The sequence below is a fragment of the Camelus bactrianus genome, chromosome 6 (genome assembly GCF_048773025.1).
Source record: "Camelus bactrianus isolate YW-2024 breed Bactrian camel chromosome 6, ASM4877302v1, whole genome shotgun sequence".
Lineage (NCBI taxonomy): Eukaryota > Metazoa > Chordata > Mammalia > Artiodactyla > Camelidae > Camelus > Camelus bactrianus.
Window position 1 is genome coordinate 22,756,576 of NC_133544.1, and position 21,572 is coordinate 22,778,147.

General features: G+C 44.9%; 1 protein-coding gene across 3 annotated transcripts in view; it reads left to right on the top strand.

Moving 5' to 3' along the window:
- POMT2 (protein O-mannosyltransferase 2) overlaps positions 1-21,572 on the top strand; it is a 41,404-nt gene that overhangs the window by 7,662 nt on the left and 12,170 nt on the right. For 2 of the 3 annotated variants that reach the window (XR_012507433.1, XM_074365192.1), the window contains exons 3-11: positions 3,788-3,892; positions 5,644-5,752; positions 7,476-7,584; positions 9,286-9,445; positions 10,756-10,862; positions 11,504-11,586; positions 14,005-14,114; positions 18,060-18,126; positions 20,313-20,382. Coding sequence is in view for 2 of the 3 variants with exons in the window: in XM_074365192.1 (XP_074221293.1) it covers positions 3,788-3,892; positions 5,644-5,752; positions 7,476-7,584; positions 9,286-9,445; positions 10,756-10,862; positions 11,504-11,586; positions 14,005-14,114; positions 18,060-18,126; positions 20,313-20,382 (920 nt within the window). In the remaining variant the exon portion in view is untranslated. The remainder of the gene's footprint in view (positions 1-3,787; positions 3,893-5,643; positions 5,753-7,475; positions 7,585-9,285; positions 9,446-10,755; positions 10,863-11,503; positions 11,587-14,004; positions 14,115-18,059; positions 18,127-20,312; positions 20,383-21,572) is intronic. The other variant, XM_074365193.1, reaches the window with a different exon arrangement.

Here is a 21,572-nt window from a genome sequence, read left to right on the forward strand (position 1 = left end):
ATGGATATAGAGTTTCTTTTTGGGGTAATGAAATATTCTGGAATTAGGTAGTGGTGATGGTTGTACAACCTTGTGAATAAACTAAAAACCACTGAATTGTACACTTTAAAATGGTGAATTTTATGTTATATGAATTTTATCTTAATTTAAAAAAGAGAAATGGAAAGAAGGAGTATGTTGTATAAAGCAGAAATAGTTTAGGGGATCTGATTGTCCACAAGGGAGGGAAACTTCTTTCCCTCTCCCCACTCCCAGCAGACATGTTTGTTTGGCCTTGTTCCTTTCACATGGTTTACAATGAGAAATTCCACCAATCAGAATTCATTTTACTCTCTTAAAAACAGACACCATTGAGAAGGCTAATGGGTTAACACTGGCACTCACTTAGTCCTTTCTTCCTAACTGGAGGCTGAGATCTTCAGCACTAAGGTGACAGGAATTTGCCTGTAATGAAGTTGGGGAGTGAACCTGGAGCATGGAGTACTTGGGGATGAAGGCAGGGGGTGAGGGGTGGCAGAGGTGATGATCCGTAACAGATGGGCTTAGGGAGAAGGCACCAGAGCATGGGGGAGGGACCAAGAGAAGGTCCTTGCAGGTGGGAGGGGTGGAGAGGAAAGTAGGATAGGTGGCCTATTTCAAAATTAGCTCCAAGCCCAGAGAAAATGTTGTGCCTCTTTCTGCCTCCTTTATAAGATAACAACAATAAAATAGGAGCAATTGAATAGTCCATTTTAGTCACTTTAGATGCATTATCTTATATAATCCTCAGAACAACCTTATGAAGTTATATCCTCATCTTACAGATGGGGAAACTGAGATTCAGAGACAGTAAGTAGTTTGCCATAGCGAGCAAAGCTAGTAAGTGGCAGAGCTGAGATTCAGACTGGCTTAGTGTCTGCTTTCTTAGCCGTAATACCACTGCCTCATGAACTTGCCTTGCCCCAGGACTCAGGCAAGTACATCTGTTACCGCCATAGAATTAAGCCACAGAATGTGCTGAATACTTGCATTGGGCCAGCCTGGGAACTAGCCTGCCCCTAGAGGAGATTTTTCATGGGAAGCCCAGCCCAGTCTTTTAACTGGGGACTGCCTGTCCGGGTTTGGAGTCCCCCAGTGCTCAGCACAGTGAAGATGTGTGGGAAACACTGGCTGATTTGTTTTCACTGAAGCCTTCCCTTTCTCACATCTGGTCCCTGTGTACAGGGGAGAAATGTGGCTGTCCCCTGGGAGGGCAGTCCATCTGCCCCTCTAATTTATCTCCTGATGTTTCTGTGCTCTACCTGGTTGAAAGAGAGTGATGAGCAAAGTAGCTTTCATAGGTTCTGGGGCCAAGCCAGTCAAAGAATCAGAAAGGCCCTTGAAGGTGAGTAGGAACTTTTCTCCTACAATACTGAGGCCAATACCTGCCACTTCACTCTGGCCCCCAGCCCTGGGCACCAGGAGCTCCAGGCAAATTGGTACATTTAAAAGAAAGAAAAATGCCTGCACAAAGCTAAATGTTTGATCAGTGCAGAAGAAAATAAAAGGTCAAAAGCTACCTTCTCTCACATTTCTATTCCTCAGAGGCAACCAGGGCCACCTTTTGTAACAGTTTCTTATGTGTCCTCTCAGAAACTTTATACCAATATGTGTGTATACATTTACACACACGTGTATGCTAGTACACATGAACAACACATTACATATGCAGATAGGAACAGACTAAAATTGTTGAATAACTTGTATTTGTAAACATGATATATCTTCTTTCCACATTGGCACATAAAATGTACTCCATTCTTTTTAAAGGCTGTGTATTATTCCACTGTGCAGATGTGCCATCAATTATTTGACCTCTCTTCAGTTTGTGGGCATATATGTTATTTCCAGTTTTTAGCCACTACAAAAGCTAGTGCAATGAATATCCTTGTACATTTGTCTTTTCATAGTTGTGCAAGTGTATCTAAAAGAGCCTCCACAGCTGAACTGAAGAGTCAAAAGATACACCCATTTAGATTTACATTAGAGATTGTTAAGCTCTTCCACAAAAGATGTTGTAATAATATCTACTCCCACCAACAGTGTACGAGGGTGCTTGCTTCTCTCACATCATTGCCAGCTCTGGTATGATCAGACTCCCAAAACTTTGCCAATTTGAGAGTTAAAAATTATATATCACTGTTTTTTCATTTGCATGTCTTCTGAATTAGGTTTAACATGTTTTTCATATGTTTATTAGCCATTTGTGTTTTATTTTCTACAAAAACATTTTTCTCATAGGTTGCTCTTATTATTGATTTGAATGAGTTATTTAGTTAGGAAATTAGCTTAGAGCTTCTTTTTCTGAGCTACTTTTAACCTATGGGAACTGAATTTTGAGGGCTTATTAGGTGCTTGGCATAGTGCCTGGTGTTTTACCTATAGCATCACCTCTAAGCCTCACAACCCTGTGCAAGGAAGGTTTCATTCTTGTAGCTCAGAGATACGAAGTATCGTCCACAATTAGAAAGCTAGTATGGGGGCCACTGAGATCCAAACCGTCTGTGCATTTCTTCACTCTACCAGAGCAGCCAGGCAGTCTGGAAATTTATGCCAGCACCAGGCAGGCTTGTCCTCTTGAGATCCCAAGTGGGAAAGGACATTGATTTCATTGTCACCTGTCAGTTTTAGTTCACCTGGGTATTTGGATGACTCTGTCTTTTCAATACCTGATACGACTTTATATTAAGTTAATTAATATTAAATAGCTTTTGGACCCTGGGATTCTTCTTCTTTTTTTTTTAAATTAAGGCTTTATAATAATTTACTGCTGAACTTTGGTTTCTATACCTTGTCATGGAACCACAGAAGAGTGACTCTGTTTAAAACTACTTTGAGAAAAAAGTGAGTTGGTTAGGGGTCCAAATCCACACCCTCACAAGCAGTGTCTCTGGGAAGGGCTTTCCCTCCACACAGCCTAGCCGGAGCACAGGAGTCAAGCTGAGGGAGCTTGGGTGGTTACACTTGCTTAATATTTGCTGACAGTTTTTACATTTTAGCTGCTTCTGATTACTTGTTTGGAAAGAGAACTTTACAGTGTTGATTGTCAAGGAAAGACAGAGATGAAGAGGCTGATCCTCTCGAACATTTTGAAGGATTCACAACACACAGTCTTAGTTTATGGTTGATTTATTCTGCTTTGGGATGTGCCAGAGTGGCCTCCCTTTGGAATACTGGAAATAGGAGAAGCCAGTCTCCGGCCTTTTGGCATTTTTTTCCTCTGGGACTTTTCTCTTCCCCTCTGGGGAAATGAATCTGTCTTTGCTTTCCGCTTTCCATTTTCTTCCCCTCTCTCTATTCCTGGTGTGTAATGATTTGGCCAGCTTCCTCCCTCCTCATTCTGACCTGGAACGTCACTCTCTTTTCAGTGGACCAGTCTCCCAGGAATCAGCCCCTGTCCATGTCCTCCCCCATGAGCTGTCATGTTTTATTCCATAGCAAATTAAAGAAGTCTGAATGAGAGAGCCTCTCACTGGCCCTGCCCTTCGAATTGTGAGAATTTTTTTCTTCCTGAATGCTCAGTCTGCACTGTTCCCAAGAACTTGGCCTTAACACAAGAGAGGATTTGTTTCAAGCAATGAGCTCTGTAGACAAAAGATTCTTTGCTCTGCAACAGCTGCTGGAGAAAATGTCACATTGGTAGCTCCTTCTACGGACAAGTTGTCAGGGGAAGCCAAGGTCTGGGTGCAGCTGACGAGGAGTTCAGGGGGCAGAGGAATCTTCTCTCAGAGGTCTCTCATCTCTTTGTTTGTTCTCCTCCTCTCCTCAGATGCTGATAGGTCTTGCTGGCTACCTGAGTGGATATGATGGTACCTTTTTGTTCCAGAAGCCTGGGGATAAATATGAGCATCACAGCTACATGGGAATGAGAGGGGTAAGGCTGCCTGACTGAACCCTGGGGCCACTCTCAGCCAGACGTGTCACAGTTGGAAGCCCTGGAGTGGTGGCAGGTGTAGGCAAAGGGACTTTGGGGTGGTGGAGGGAGGGTGATTGGACCCATGCCCTGTAGAAGAGATTCAGAACTGGGGTGAAAGAAAGCAAGAAAGGAGCAGGAGGCCACAGATAATACAGCGATTATGTAGGTAGGAGCCAGCCCACCCTGTCACTTGTTACCCTGCCCACATGAGCCATCAGATTTCAGATCAGAGGGTGGCCTGGAACTCAGGCAGCCAGGCGTCTCCTGCAGCCCCAACATGGGCCTCAGCATATTGGCAAGCTACACGTTCTTCCTCTCTGTGGCCACAATTGCTGGGGTGTTGTCTACCTCTGAGGGCCTTTATGAACACTTCAGCATCCCCACACCCCTGGCACCAGGTTCCTACTTCTTTCCCCGTGGCACACACAGAGGCACTCACAGAGGTTTTCCAGTCTTTTAAGGGAAGTGTGTATTTGCCTGGTCCCTCTGTGTCCTGAGTCCCAGCACCAGCCTTGATGGAGCATGGCAGAGCCTAAACACCCAAATGTCTGGGGACCCCGTACCTGTAGCTAAATAAGACTTGTAGAAACTGTCCTCCAATGTGGAGTTCTCAGCAGGTTGTGTTTACAAGCCCCTTTCCTTGAGGTGCTCAGAGCACTTTAGGTAAATGCCACGTGATTATTTGGGCTGATCACTGGATGATTTGTGTGGTCATAACATACCATATAAACAAGGAGTGTCTGCTACCCTCAAGTTCATATTCTTAAATGATTCTATGTCTTCCTAATGACTTTTGAACACCACATAGCATACATAATTGGGTAAAGGCCTGACTCACCGTGAACTTGCTGTGAAGAAGGCCAAATATAACAGCCCTGTTCCCTTTCACACTAGGCACATTGCTTTCTGCTGACAAAAAGTGGCAATCCGAATGTGAAAATTTCTATTCTCCTGGGCTTGTCTGTTTACTTTTGATGGACAGAGTAGGGGTATGGAGAGAAGGCTGAAAGTTAAAAACAAAATAAAACTGAAAAAAACTCCAGATGCTGAAGTGTCAAGCAGTCTTTTTTCCAAAATCAAAATACAACCTGTAGATTAAAGAGTGATTCCTGGTGTGATTGAAGAAAAAGGCCAAGGGAGAAATAACAGAAATAACTATTATTTAGAAATAATATTTCTAAAATACTGAAACACCTCCGGAGAGGTATTTCTCAACTTGCACCCAGTTTTATAACGGAAGCTACTATTTGTCAAGTACTTTCTGTGTGTTAATAGACTTTAGCTCATTTAATCTAAAGAGTAAACTCTATGAGAAAGGAACTTTTATTTTTCACATTAGACAGGTGGGGAGGCTGAGATACCGAGATGTGACTCTCTCAAGGTCACAGCTAGCAGTGATGGGGCAGTCCAACCCCGGAGCCACCCACCTGAAACCAGTATGCCGTCCTGCCCTACCTTCCTGCCTGAACTTTGCTGATTTTGTGTCAGTGCACGAGTTCGTGCTCAATGGGGATGTAAATGTTGCTTGATTTGATCTTTCACTGTTACACCACCCCTTTCATATTTAAACATATTCCAGGTGATTGTAGGCCACTAAGGCATGCCTTCATCAGGGTCCTCCATCTTAAACATTAGTTTGTACCAAGTCAGGTAGGTCCCTGATGCTTAGCTTACTTGCTTACTTGACTGCTTCTCTTTTCCTTCCACAGTTCTGTGCGTTCCTTGGCTCCTTGCTGGTCCCCTTTGCCTACCTCACTGTACTGGAGCTGTCCCAGTCCCTCCCGGCAGCTCTGCTCACGGCTGCCCTCCTCACCTTTGGTAAGTTGTCCTAGACTGCCTTTCTCGGGATATTGACTGCCACACTATGAATGTAGCTGGAAATCAGTACATTTAAAGATCCTATCCATGGGCCTGGTTCTTAAGTAACTTTAGGATTGGGTAAATGTATTACACATCTCCTTTCATTCACTAGTAATACATATATAAATACTTGTATGTAGCAAGCGTTTATATTATTACAGGGGTGAGTTGGCATGGGTAATCCTAAGGAATAGATTGTCTCCAAGTTATCCACCCTTGAGTTTGGAATGGATATTAAGTTTGTGTGGGCTTGTGTTTGTGTGTGTGTGTGTGTGTTTGAAGGAGGCTTATAATTCTAATTCTGCTTCTCTTAGGTTACTGTCAAGATTAGTTTGCATTCCTTAAACTAATTTCAATTTCATCTGCAAGGGCAGATGCCTCAGAAGTAGCTGGGGGGCAGAGGGTAACAAAATGGGAACTTAAATTATTTCTGTGGATAATCCTCACCTGGATAATTGAGAGCTGATCCATAGAAATTGATCCTGTTGCCAGCCTTGCTTTTATGAAAGTGAATTCATGACCTCATAGAGCTTAACATGTAAAGAAGTCTAGACCAGTTTAGGTGATTATTTTAGGGGTAATTCTGGCTCTGCTTTGACATATGTGTTGCAAGATTATAGGGTTTCTAGAGGACTGGTGGCTTTTTCCTTGGGTCTTTAATTTTCCTCTTCAGTTATTCATTTATTAATTTTTCATTCAACAACTATTTTAAAGCACCTACAGTGTTAGGCCACTTTGCTTGGCCTCAGAGGATACACTGATGAGACACTGCTATCATGGAGCTTACTCACTAGTGGGGCAGACAATAAGCAAGCAAGTAAATTAGTAAGTCTGTAATGTAACACCTTAAGCAGTAAGTACAGTGTAGAAAATAGAGTAGGGTAAGGAATAGAGTAATGGGGAGTGATTCTGTTTTAGGTAGGGTGGTCAGTGAAGAGCCCCCTGAGGAGGTGGCCTTGAGCAGAGACTTGAGTGAAGCCAAAGATTAAGCCATGCAGTGTCTGAGGGAAGAGCGTCCGGGTAGAGGGAACAGCATGTGCTGTGGTCCTGGTGCAAGGCAGCACTTAGTGGATTCAGGAAACAGCAAGACGACCGATGTGGCCAGAGTAGAGTGAATGAGGCAGAGGGCATTGGGAGAGGAGGTTGGTTAGGTAGGGAGAACATGAAGGCTTCGGTGGCTGTCTTGAGGAGTTTGTTAGTCTGAGTGAGACTGGAAGACACTGGAGGTCTTAAGCCTGTGCATGGTATAATGAAATTTTGTTAAAAAAAAAAAATCACTTCAGCACCTGCATGGAGAATCACCTCCCAGTAGAGTTCATGTGAAATGCCAAGCTCCGATCCTGGGTTTGTGTAGTTTGTGGCTACTTAAGCATGCTGGCAGAACTCCCTTTTTGATGGTGGAAATTAGCAGGAGACTTCATCTCAGGACCACTCTATCTGAATGAATGACCTGATCCTTTTTTGGGTCAGGGGCCTGGGAGCAGTGTGAGATATTCTTTCGTATCACTGAGCTTTGGTGTACTCCACCTTCCTAAAGACTCAGTTGCCACCTAATCTTGACTGCACAAATGCTTACATGCAATTCAGCACAAGGGGGGCTGTTTCTTATTGCTGGGATGTTTGGTTCTCAGGGGGCCCATCTCTGAGTCCACTTTTTGACCACTGAGCTCATGTTTTTCAGACACAGGATGCCTCACTCTGTCCCAGTACATCCTCCTTGACCCCATCTTGATGTTCTTCATCATGGCTGCCATGCTGAGCATGGTCAAGTACAACTCCTGTGCCAACAGGTCAGAAACACCATCTTTGGGAGGGGGTGTCAGAAGCTGTGGCAGCTCTAGCATTTCTATGATGTCCAGGGACAGGGTGGGTGTGGTACCTAGAGGACTTGTCTTGAAGCTGAATTTAAGGCAAGCATACTTTAAAAAAAATTTTAGATTGCCCATTTTAGATCATAAAAATAGATTTGTAAAAATTTTCTATAATACTTTTATTTTTGCTTTACATAAGACTAAAAAAAATCAATTATCTTCTCCAAGAGTATTGTTATTATTTTTATAATGTGGGTGGATTTTGGTAGGGTTTTTGGGGTATTATGGAAGGGTCCTAATGCCTCTGCCACCCCACCATCTTCCAAGCTACTTGTCGGTACCAATGCTGGTTAGGAGATTCTGGGAGAACTTTATCCTTCACATTCTCCATGCTAGAGGGGAGGGCACCAGAACAGATGTTACCTGGGAACTGCTTGTCTCCCCACCCTCAGTGATTGCATCCAGTCCTGACCTAGTGATGGGGACAAAGTATATAAAGTCTGGCTTGAAGGGTCTATGTCAGTCAAGAGGATCCCTGCAGGCCCTGGTCAGTTATAAAGCTGTTCTGGAGGGTATGACTTTCTTCCAGAATAGTCTTTTCCAGATCATCCTTCTGCCTCTGAGAGTAAAATAGGTCATTCATACTATTCAGACTAAAAGAGCAGGCTCTGCCAAGGCTTTTCCAGAAGTCACCTTGGCTTCACCAGGGCCAAGCAGTGACCACCAGCTCTCTCTGGTTTGGGTTATCTTCCACTGGTGCCACAGCCTCTTCCACCTGCCATTTCTGGAGTACATACTATGTGTCAGGTACTGTCCTAGTTGCTGGAGGTACAGAAATATGTGGGCCTCGGTTGTTGAGGAGCATTCCCGCTGGCAGGGAGGCAGCCAGGTAGGTGATTGGAGACTGCAGCACAGAGAGCTATGTGCTCGAAGTACGGCAGACCTTGGCACCAACTGCTGGGCTTAGAACCGTGTGCCACTGCTTGCTGGCTGTGTTACCTAACCTCTCTGTGCCTCGAGCTCCTCGTATGGAAGAAGAGAAGAATGACAGGATCTCCCTCCGTGGGGTTATCGTGAAGGTTACAGAGTTAATACGTGTGAAGTGCTTGGAACAGTGCCTGACACATAGTAAACCCCCAGTAAGTGCCGGCTCCCACGGGGTCCAGGGTTGGCACATACGAGGGGGCTAAATGAATATGGCGGGCTTCTCGGGACCTTCCTTTTACTTCCGCGTGACTGGTCACTACTAAAAAATAAGCCTCTTCCTTACTTGAAGCCCTATACTTAGCCAGGAAAGCGGTGCCCTTCTCCCCAGAAGAATGACCTCCTCACTCTCGCACTGTGTTTCCTGCGGTTTCAGGGGTTTCACAGACCACATCCTCCTTGCTGAGGTTGGGAGCCCTCAAGGAGAGGCCACAGCACAGCCTCTCAGTGTCAGAAAACCTCTGCCCTTCCCCACTGCTACTCTTGCAGTTTTTTTAAACTGAAGTAATGTCGATTTACAATGTTGTGTTAGTTTCTGGTGTGCAGCATAGTGATTCAGTTATATATATATATATAATGAAAAAGAATATATATATATTCTTTTTCATTATAGGTCCTAGAGATTATCATACGAAGTGCTCTTGCTTCTGAGCATGGTTCAGCTACCAAACTGAACTCTGTCTTGTTGGTTTTCAGGCCCTTCTCTGCCCCCTGGTGGTTCTGGCTCAGCCTGACTGGCATTAATCTGGCTGGTGCTTTAGGGGTCAAGTTTGTTGGCCTCTTTATCATCCTGCAGGTGGGGTGGAACACCCTTTCAGACCTTTGGCACCTGTTTGGAGACTGCAGTCTTTCAATGGTGAGAACCCAAGTGCTTGTAGGAATGTCTTTGCTCCCCAGTGTTGCTCGGCAGAGCCAGCGGCTTTTCTCCGCTTCTGCTGCAGGATCAGAGCGGCTGTGTTCTGGGCCCGAGGTGGCCTGGATCCACTGCCCTCTGTAGGGGACAGGACAGTGGGGAGTGGGCCATGGCTGACAGGCTGGAGAGCTATGAAGGAAGAGGATGGAATGCCATCCCTAGAATTCTCTTTTGGTATTTGTTCTTCCGTTGGTTTTTAAACGCTCTACAAACAACTTACTCAGGGGAGTCTGTCCAGCTGGGCTCTGTGGCAGACGCTGACTACGTGGGACTTTAGGTGGAATTGGCGAGATGACTTCCTGAAATTATAGTTTTCTTTTCCTGACCCAAGGTCTCCAGATCTGGAGGCCAGCAAGGGCCTTTACGGTTTATTACAATATTATTATTTAGGAGCTGACCCTGTCAGGCACTGTGCAAAATGCTTTACCCTCATCATCCCATTTCCTCCTCCTAACAATCCCATGAGGTAGGAAGTTATTACCCTCTTGACAGATGAGGAAATTGAGACCTGCAGAGGCAGTAACGTTCCCAAGATCATGCAAGTAGTAAGAGGTAAATCTAGGATTCAGTCTTAGGCGAGGCTGACTCTAGGCCTGAACTACTTTGCTATAATGCTCTCCATCACCTCTGAACCAAAGTCCCAGCAAGTTCATTCAGAAGACATAGACCATCCACCATGCAGATGAGTGAAACAAGATTCCTGCCCTCTAGAGACAACACAGAGAGAGAAATACAGAAGTAGGCAGTCATAGTCTAGCCAGCAAGTGCTGTGAAAACACAGAGGAGGGCATAAGCCTGGTCAGGCAATCCAGGAAGGCTTCTGGGAGGAAGCTGAGGCCCAAAGTTAAGATAAGGAGCAGCTATCCATGTGATGGGCGAGGCTGGCACAGTGCAAGGAGCATGGGGAAAGTGCAGGGAGTCAGCATGCCTGGGATGGAGAGGGACTGATGAGTGACGATGCTGAAGATGCAGGCAATGCCTTGTAAGCAGTTCCGTGACACCCCAGGGTCCTGGGTGAGGGTCTGACCAGATGGGGGAGGGTTGACCCATTTTTAACCCCCTGCAGTGTTTGGTTGATGGGATGTTATGGAAAGGCTTAGGGTTTCCACATACTCTTCTTTCTTGAAGGCCATTAGTTTTTCACTTGTTTATGATTATGACTTATACATAAAACCTTACATAGAACATGCACGTTAGGCATAGGAATAATAAAGCTTCCTATGCCCAGCACCCTGCCCTGGCTCTGTTTGCAGGTGACTATGGGAAAACACCTGACCGCTCGCATCCTGTGCCTCATAGTGCTGCCAATGGCTCTCTACACAGCCACTTACGCCATTCACTTCATGGTGCTGAGTAAAAGGTACACCAGAGCCTTTCCAGCATCTTGCTTTTGGTCTTCCTCTTGCCTCTATGCCCACGGATGGGCCGTGTGATTTCCTGGGTCTGTGGTTGGGATGATAGGAAGGGGGACCCAGGGTTTTTTTTCTGTTTGTTTCCTTGTATGTTTTGGGTACCCTGGTCTGAAGGAAGAAAAGACTTTCCTAATAGCCAAACTGCCCCTTATCCCTAAACAAAGTCCCTCGTGCTTACCAGGGATGGGCCACCATGAGCATGTGCAGTTGGAGTGGGGATAATAGCACCAGCAGCAGCTCCCATTTAACAGGTCACTGCTACATATCAGGAGCTGTGTTCAGCATTTTGTATACATTAACTCAGTCATGATAGTTCTTTTGATTTTTTAAAATCCCTGCTTTATAAATGAGGAATTGAGATTAAACAAGACCAGGTATCTCCCGAAGTTCACCTAGCTATCAGATGACTGAATTGTGATTTGAACCCCAGCTTCTCTGACTCCATCACCTGTATCTGCTACGTGATACTGTGCTGCCACTTGGCTGTACTTCTTTTAAACGAGCTGTGCAGAGCTCATCCTAGGGCTGCCAGGAAATCACAACTTCACTCCATTAACTTCACTCTCTTCTGCTCCTCCTTTCCTCACAGTGGTCCTGGTGATGGCTTCTTCAGTTCTGCCTTCCAGGCCCGGCTTTCAGGAAACAACCTTCACAATGCTTCCATCCCTGAATGTGAGTGTCTCTTGGCCTCTATGAAGGTAGAAGGGCAGAGGGATTCCTGGGAGTTGAATTGGAAAAGATGATATGGTAGCCTTTTTTTTTTTTTTTTTTTGAAGTTATGTTTTATTTGGCGGGAGGACTAGAGCTCAGATGACAGCCTCTCAGATTGCTCTGAGGGACTGCTCCAAAGAGGTAGGGGAGGAGCTAGGATATATAAGAGCCTTACAACAAAGACCAGGTAGCTGGAACAATGCTAGGTTCCAGTCTTTTTTTGATGGTTGTTTAGCATTCAGTTGTGGTTTCATTGTAGTTGCAAGGAGAGGCAAGCTCGTGGTCCTACCACTCCACTATCTTGACTGGAACTCTCATAGCGTTTGTTATTTTAGCCCATCAGTGGCAAAGTGGGAGAAAGGTCTGGTGAAATCTGGTTTGAGCACTAAGAGTGAGTGGAGACACAAGAAGTACAAAGGAAGATGTCCTGAGCAGTGAGCTCTTTGAGCCTAAAGAATAACTTGTCCATTATGGCTGTGGGAAGCCCAGCAGAGATAAAACTTCAGGACGAGTGGTCAGTTCCCACCACAGTATTCTGTGACTCACATCTATTCCCTGTTCACAGAGAGTAACTGAGCAAGTGTTAGCCACCTTGGGGTCTGTAGATGGATGCCCTCCAGAGTATAGAGTCTGGAGGAGAGGATCTGTATATGATATGACCGTATGTGTCAAGTATATAAAGAGGGAATGCAGAGCTATGGGGATTGAAGGTATAAGAGATCACGTCTGCTAGGGGGTTGGAAGGGTCAGTGATAGAGTAAGTTGCCTTGGAGTCAGGCCCTGGAAGAATGGGTAGATGGAGGGGGAGGAGAGGGCATTAAAGCAGAAGAGAGAGCATAATCAAAGCTAAGAACAGGGCAAAATTTAAGGCCCAGGTTATATGCAGAAGAATACTGGAAGATAAGGTTGAAAAGATAGATTGGTCCCAGGTGATTGCTTCTTGGAGGTAAGGACGATGTCTTTTAGTCTCTCCAGGACCTAGAGCACATGGGCCTGCCCAGACTGTGGAAAGAATGAGAAATTAGAAAGCATGCAAAATGTTGGTTTGGAAAGGCAGATATTGGGTTCCACATTAGAGAGGTTGCCTTTGAGATGCTTGAGGAAATCCATGCAATGGGGCCAGTGGGTGTGGGGCTGAAGTTTTCAAAGAAGGACTGGCCCGGTAAAGGAATAGTCGATGCTGCGCAGTGGCTGTGGTAGAAAGAGGACGAGAATGGGGCGAGGTCAGGCCTCTGGGGAATGCAGGAGGAAGGGGGCTGTGCAGGAGCCGTCCATGAGGGAGTGTGGAGTTGAGAAGAGCATAATCAAGAAGCAGTGGCAATCAGCAGCGTGCAGGGCTGCATGTGTTGGCCAGCGCGAGGACTTAGAAGGAGGGAGCTGTGGGATCAGCAATGCCTACTTGTTACTTAAGGCCTAGCTCATCAATGCTGTCTTCCATCAAGCCATCTTCTTCTTACTCTTGGGGCAAGAATTGTCCTGCCCTGCTCTGGGCTCCCTCTATGTCACACATTGTCGCATCTTTGCTGGAGCGTTTGCCCATTGTCCTATGCTCATCAGTGTGTGAAGCCATCATCCCCGAGACTGGGCTCTGCCAGGGCTGCAGCCAGGCTTCCTCCCCATCTGGGTCTGTGTGTAATTGATATGGTCTGCTGCCCAGAATGAACGAAGAAAGAGAGGAGTAGCCAGCACCTGTGGAGGGAGACTGTTTTGTGGGCGGGGGGAGTGGCGGGGCAGCCAGGTTGCAGGGCATGGAAAAGAGGGACAGTAATAAGGCAGAGGGCTTTTCCATAACCCAGGGCGGGCGGGAGGGAGGAGGGGATGGTTGCTCTTGAGTAAACTGTTTACTGTTGATTTTTTAAAAATTTCAGAATAAAAACCCAAAACGCTACTGAACAGTTACTGCATATGGTACTAGATTCAAAAGGCACAAAAGGATATATAGTGAAAAATCTGTCTTAGCAGTCTATCTCATAATGTTACATCTTGGAGAACGTTCCAGATGAAGACATAAAATGCTTCTTTCTTCTTTGTTCCACTGAATGTATACAATAGACCTTGACTGAAGGACCAGTTGTTTCTCGGCTTTTGCTATTAAAAACAGTGCTTTGGTAATAACATTGTTAATTCCCAGCTTCTTCTGAAGTCCTTAGGAGGAACGGGAGGGGAGGGGAGGACACAAGTGAGAGCGGGTTGTGAACTCCCTCTTGAGTTGACTCCACTGGAGGGAGAGGGCGACCATGCATCTTGCCTCAGGCAGTCCTGGGCCCAGTAGAGTCTGGCAGAGGGTTGGTGATTCCTGTGGCTTCAGAGACCCCTGCAGTGAGGGCCAGCCTCTTGCAATGTGCCAGCTCACACCCTCCGCTCTCTTCCTCCTCCCAGACCTGGCCTATGGCTCCGTGATCACTGTGAGGAACCTGCGGATGGCCATCGGCTATCTGCACTCGCACAGGGACCTCTACCCCGAGGGCATCGGCGCCCGCCAGCAGCAGGTCAGTGAGTCCTCCGTGCACTTGTGTGGTAGCCGCGCCAAACTGTCGGCCGTGACTGAACCCGCTGTTCTCTTTCTGGCTTCCCATCCCTTGCCCAGACCGTTTCCTCTGCTTGAAACATCCTTCCTCCTCCTGCACCCTTCTCCGCTTTCCTCTGGCTAACTCCAGCCTCTTTAGGCTTCAGCTGAGGATTTCCCCTTTGACCACTGTGACCCACCTCTACCTGGTCCTGAGTTGGGTGCATCCTGTATGGGAGGCTTTGTTGGCACCCTTTACAAGCCCATGTGGTAACCCTCTTCACATTGAATTGTGAGTGCTTCCTTCCTCTTGTCTCTTTGCTGCTTGATTGCTGGCTCCTGGAAAGCTCAAATCCCTAGCACACTGCTCGGTATGACGTGGGTGATGAGTAGAGTGCAGTGATTATAAACACAGACCTGGCAACCAGACTAGTTTATCTGGGTTTGAATCCTGGTTTCACTGGAGTGTGGCTTTGAACAAATTCCTTAATCTTTCTGTGCTTCAGTGGGCTTGTCTTTGAACTGGGGAAAATAAATAGTGCTTCTCTCCATCATAGGGTTGTTGTGAGGATTAGGTGAGGTCACACATGTGGAGTGCACACTGGAGGGTTAGCCGTATCATCTGAATGAGTGAGCGCCACATCTGCTTCCAGGTTAAGGAGTGTGAGGTGTGGCTGTTGTGGACGGTGCCTGAGAGGGAGGAGGGTCCGGAGAGGTTGACAAGGCCAGGCTGTGGAGAGAACTTACATGTTACTGTAGATTTAATTTTGTTCTGTAGATATTGCAGAGGCATTGAAAATTATTAAGAGAGGACAAGATGTGATTAGATTTCTAGTTTAGAAAAACAGCTCTAGCAGGAGTGTGGTGGATTGGAAGGAAGAGCAGACTGGAGGCAATAATCATGACAAAGGATGGTGAACAGAGGCAGAGACCATGGGGAGAGAGGTGGGAATTCAGTCAGGAAACTCTGCACAGGCTGAATGTCAGGGCCCGGTAACTGATAGATGTCAGGGATGAACAATGTCCAGGTCTGTAGTCTGGAGGTCACGGTGGGCATGTGACAGTGCTGTTTCACCATGATGAGAAATAGAGGAGGAAGCATGCTTTGGAGATGAGTTTTCTTTGTGCATTTTGGGTCTGGGGCTTGTTTCAGGAATGAGCTGTGAGTGTGTAGCATACGGTTGTTAGTGACACAGTGGGATGGGTGACATTGCTCTGAAAGGGTGTGCAGAGGGAGAATGCCAGTGTAGGAGCCTGGGGGAGCAGCAGCATTTAAAGCAGAGTTCAGGGTGCTCAGAGTGGCACTGGGAGAAGAGGCTGAGCAGACAGGGAGGATGGAGGAGAACAGGAGGAGAGTGCAGGGCAGAGAGTCTCCATGGAAAGATGTGAGCAGTTCAGGGCTGAGAGACCTCAGAAAAGGTGAGGACGGAAAGGAGACCTTTGAAGGGCAACATGGGAGGCCTCATAACTCTGACAAGGATGGCTTCCGAGGGCAGGAGTCTCAGCTGCAGTGACCTGAGGAGAGGAGAGGTGAGGAGGTGGAGACTTCAGGTGAGGAGGTGGAGACTTCAGGGCAGGCTGCTATTCTGAGAAGCCTTGAAGAGAAATCTCTCTTTTCGCAAAATGACCAAAATCTTTACTTTGTGGAAAGCTTTTCTTCTCAAAATATTTAATTGTTATTATTTCCTTATTTACTAGAAAGTTGTCCCAGAGTATTGGGTTTTAGTATCAGTTTCTCGTTCTTGACTCTCCACTTCTCTTTAGCCCAGTGGTTCTTAGGCCCAGCTGAACTTTAGAATTCACTGGAGACTTCTAAAAATTTCTGATGCCTGGGGTCCACCCCAGAGATTCTGACTTGATTGATCTAGGATGGGGCCCATGCATTGGGCATTTTTGTTTTGGTATTAACAGCTCTCCAGAAGAGCCTAATGTACAGCCAGGGCAGAAAACCACAGCTGGCTCTTCCATGGTGACACCTTGCTGCCGGTGTTACGCTGGAGATAAAGTTACAGATGTGGTGACTAGGAACATCTATACTGTGCAGAGGGAGACAGGGGCCACGTTCTGAAAGGCCCTACTACACATTTGAAGCCCATGGGTGGAGGAATGAAATGGTGACAGTGATATAGAGAGAGCGCGAGAGGCCAAGGGACAGAAGAGTCTGGCTTTGTCATTGACTGAATCCCTGAGCCTTTCTCAGCCTGTGTCTTCATCTGTAAATTGGAGGGATTGGACTCAATAACCTCTAGTAGCCCTCCTTCCCCTGTAGTTTAATGTCTTGTCAATAACTTTAGGTCTCGATTTTTAAATGTTTTTAAAGTGTAACATTTATAAAGTAAAATTGGAAAATATAGAAAAGTATAAAAAAGAAAACAAAAGTTACACATAATCTGAGGACCAGTGTTTATCCTCGTAGTTTGATGTACAACATTTGATTGTAACAGGGTACCCATGTTCCTAGGAGGCCTCATATTGAAAATTCCATTGTAGAAAGAAATATTTCAATGGAAAAAAGAGGCCATGGACTATACACACAAGAACTAAGTGATTTTTCTAATAGGAATTGTTATAATAATGATTTTTAGGGGAAAAAAAACCCCAACAACACAGAGCGCATACCCCAGCACCGCAAAACCCTAACATCCTTGAGCAAATTCAAGGCAGACAAACTAGATAGGTATAGCTTTTATTTAGGAGTGTGGACTTAATTTCTCCATGGCTACCACAACTTTTAACTTCTTATATGTTCTTAATACCATTATCCCTAATTTTTTTCCTAAGAAAGCAAACACTGAAACAAAGCAGCCATAAGACACGCATAATATTTTTTCTACATGCTAATTCCAAATTTCTTTGCAAATAAATGTCATGTTCTGTCCAGTTGGAGTTATTAAAACTCACATTGCAAGAGAGATGCCTTTATTTCCGTTGTTTCTGGGTGTTTATGTGTTTGTTTACATAATTAGCATAATTGTATATCTATAGCCTCTGTCCTGGGAGAATTGGAATTAGCTGCCTTAATTTGAATCCTGTCTCTCCAGCTGACAAGCTGTATGACCGTGAGCAAATTACTTAACCTCAGTTTCCTTGTAAATGAGGTGGGGATAACCATAGTACCTGCAACACAGAGATAAGACTTGCTGGGTGCTTAGAGCAGTGCCTGGTGATAAACGGTAGCCATTTTCAATATCAGCGTTTTATAAGCCTTTTCCAGTGCTGATAAAAAATGCACTGAAACATTTTCTGTGGCTATGTAATAGTCTTTCCTGTGGACATACCATCATGTTAACTGTTCCTCTAGTTATTTGTTTATTCTGACATTTATACTGTTTCCAAGATTTTTGCTGTTAGATTAATTGCAAGATTACATGTGTGTGCACACACACACAATTTAAAGAAAATCAGTAATTACAAAATGGCTATGGCTAAAACTTCTAAAACTTCAGACTTCGAGGATAAGATATTAATAGAGCTTTTTAGTTTCATTTGGTCATATTTTAGAAAATACAATAGTATGAATTTTTCATTTAGAAAGTTTGAGGCTTCATTTAGAAAGTTTCAAGTCTTAATGACTTGAAAATGCACTAAATCCTCTGTGTGTGCTATAGATTGGGTTACACAAGGTATCATGGTTCCTCCTTCTAGGAGGCTGGAACTTGAAAGACAAGATGCAGAGAGATACAAAGAGACAAATCAATGAGGCTATTGTGGGGGAAGGCCTCTAACTGCAGAAGGAAGGAGAAAATCTCACTCACCCAATGCTACTTCTGAGCCCCATCAGGAAACATGGCCCCTCGGGTTGCTGTCTGGGGATTCTGAAAGAGGCTTAAGCAATATTGGTTTGCTGTTGATTGTCCTGTGGCTGACTGTGCTGATAGTGATGATCTTCTCCCTCCCATCTCCTCCTCCCTCCCCTGCTCCAACCCAGGTCACCACCTATTTGCACAAGGACTACAACAACCTGTGGATTATCAAGAAACATAGTACAAACTCAGGTAATTTGGTAGAGAACTGATGCTTCTTGTATTATTATTTACTCTGATCCCTCCTTAACATTTCTCTTACCTCCAAAAGAATAGTCCTGGGATGGGCTTTCCTGAGCATTCTTTGACATCTTTACTGATCTCAAATATCTTTTCAACAGTTATATATATTGAGCACCTGTTGTGTTCCAAGGTCTGTTGTTGTAATAGGGATAAGCCGTGAGCAATACAGATAAGATCTCACTCTTAGAGCTGTCATTTTGAAGCCAGAGAGCAGGCCGAGGCTCAGACTTAATCCAGAAGAGGTTAGCTGGGCATGAGCCAGGAGCACACAGCGGCTGATCTCATGTCTGATTTAGAGCACACCGAGCCTTGCAGACCCCAGCATATGGTGCAGCTCAGGTTGTCTTGATATGACAGAGTGCTGCTGCCCACTGGTCGTCCCTGGACTGGGCCAGTCAGTTGGAGATCTGTGGGCCTGCCAGCCCTGTGACTGGGCTTGTCTAGACTGGGGCCTCCCTCAATGCCTGAGCCTTTGCCTCTGACTGGCCTGGGCAGAGCTGCTCTGAAGCACACTTACCTGGCTCCCAGGGCTTTATGACAAGGGCTATACTCTTCTGCTTTTTGGTTAGATAGCACCCTAGCTGCAGGCTGTGCCTTCTGTTGCAGTCAAGAAGAGGACAGAGGGCATTTCCCACTCACCTTCTGGCCCCTGCTGATTGTCCTGTGCTGCAGGTGTTCTCTGTAGCTCCTCGGCCAACACCACCTGGCTCAGCCTGTCTCGGTTCAGCTGCTCCTGGCCTTTGTGAGGAAGTGGGCGATGGCTCATCTAAATTTACCTTCTCTGTTCACTTTCTCCACCTCCTCTTATTGCCGTGGTTTTTAGGCTAGAAATATGGTCTTCATGACCACTGTCTGCCTCCTGCTCCTCAGTAATATAAATTATGACACCATTGGGCAGGGTCTATTTCTGTATTCCTATAATACTGGTATTGATTGTGTTTTGATCCAATAGGCCAAACACAAGTGGTCCATTGCCATGAGGGGTTATGAAGGAAGACCAGCTTTGCTCTGAAAGTCATGTGGGCATGGAACAAAGCATGAACATCCCTGTTCTGTTATTTTGTTGTGGCTTCCATGTTAAGGTGGCTGCATTTCACCCAGCAGCTAAGGATTCATGTAAAGGCAGATCAGTATAAGAAATTAGGGAGGTGGGAACTGTAGACTAAGGGCTTCGTGTTCTTGGTGGCCATCAGTGACCCTCCCCTACAGATCCATCTGAAGTAAAACCTCTCTCCCATTGACTTATTTGATTTGTCATCTTGCTGATTACTCTTTTTAGGAGACCTTAGAAGGCAGTGTAGGAATGGGCATTTCTGTAGTTCTCTAATTCTCTTGAGAGCCAGTGATTTGTGCTGACAAAATTTGTCTTTCCTGACCATGAGTGTCAGTGTCTACTGCTTGGGACAGAAATTTGCAAGGATCCTTCTGTGTTGGTGTGATTACTGCCAACTGATTTTCCATTGTCATCACTTTCCTAGATCCTGATTGGTCTTGATTTCTCACTGATACAGAGGTAGTCCTTTCTTTCATCATTTCATCATTTTCTTTGCCTCACATTTGTCAAGTCTATTGCCAGAGACAAGATAATGAGTGGAAAATTTTTCAGGGTTTAACATTTGATTTTGAGGAGAGCTGGGCAAATGGTCATTTGCATGAAATTAATATTTGGAAGGATGTATTTTTACTACTAAAAGGAAATCTTATTATTTAGCTTCCCAGCTTAAAAGTCCTCCAGTGGGGGCTTCAGTACTTGTCAGATGAAGGCGGCACTTCCTAGCCTGGCCCCTCTTGTTCACACCCTCACCTGTTCCTACTCTCCTTTCTGCCCTCTCACCCTAACCATGCACATTCATTTGCCATTCATCATGAGTTTTGCTGTTTCATACCTCTGTGCCTTTCCCCAGCCTGTTCACCTGACGAACTTTCCCCTCTCCTTTAAGAGTCTCTCCAAAGGTTATCTCTGGAACACCCTTCCCTAATCCTCTGAGACAGTTAGGGGCTTTGGTCCCACAGCACTCTGTCAGTACCTCTAGCACATACATGTCATACTCTGTCTCTTTACCAGTAGGCCCTCGGTTAATACCAGCCTAATGGGTGAATGATTTCAGACATCACTGCTTGTTTCTTCTTGGCAGATCCCCTAGACCCTTCACTCCCCGTGGAGTTTGTGAGACATGGAGACATCATTCGACTAGAACACAAAGAGTAAGTAAATTTGCTGTTTGGGATAAATGAGTGGTATGGACACCAAAGGTAGGGAGCTTTTTTTTTTTTAATATTTTTTTACTCAGTTATAGTCATTTTACAATGTTGTGTCAAATTTCAGTGTACAGCACAATTTTTCAGTTATGCATGAACGTACATGTATTCATGGTCACATTTTTTTTTCTCTGTGAGCTACCACAAGATCTTGTATATATTTCCCTGTGCTATACAGTATGATCTTGTTTATCTATTCTGCATATGCCCAAAGCTTCTTAAATGGCTACCTTCAAAGAGATGTAGGAGTCTGTTTCTGAATATGGCAAAGTAGTTCATTTAACTAATGTTCTCACTGAAAAATAACTAAAAGTGCTGGAATAATGTAAAAACACCTTAGAAGCATCAAAGAGCTGATAAGATAGTGAGGAGGTACTGGGTCAAAATCTCAGTGAAAGACGGAATCGAGAGAAATAAGTGGGGCACTGCAACCACTTTTGCCCTTGATCCCACAATCTTGAGTTTTGATCTTTGGTCTTCAACTGCCTCTTGAGAGAAGGAGGTTTAAAATCAAAGCGCTAGGCTCACCTAAAGTGGTAGATAATATGATCTTTCCCTAAATTTGTAACCCCAAAGACTTAGGGTAAAGTTAAATTTGCCCTATCTACTTATATCCAGAGTATGTTTGGGAGGGTGGGGTGAGGGGGACACTGAATCTGGTTCCTTGAGAAGTTGTATATTTACTAGTTGATCTTCACATGGATTTGCAACCCAAATTCATTTCACCTGGATGGTCTCAGCATCTTCAAGCCACGAATTTAAATGAACATGACCCTAGCTAGACTGGTAATGTCTCCTAGGTGCCTGGCTAAAAGCAAATGTTAATCTTCTTTTGAGAAAGACATTGCTATCCATTCCTATAAATAGTTTTTCAGTGACAGTGAATAGTACACAGTAAAAAATAACTAAGCACACAAGGAAATAGAGCACCGTGTTCAAGAATGAACAGAACAATAGACAACAGAAGTAGCACTATGAAAATTTCATATGAATTGTCAGATATGGATTTTTTTTTAAATCAGGGATTTTATATATACATATAGGAAAGCTATGAGCAGTGGTTTTATTCTAGTCAGTAGGATTATGGATACTTAAATTTTATTTTATTGTTATCAAATAAAGTTTATTTTATTAAT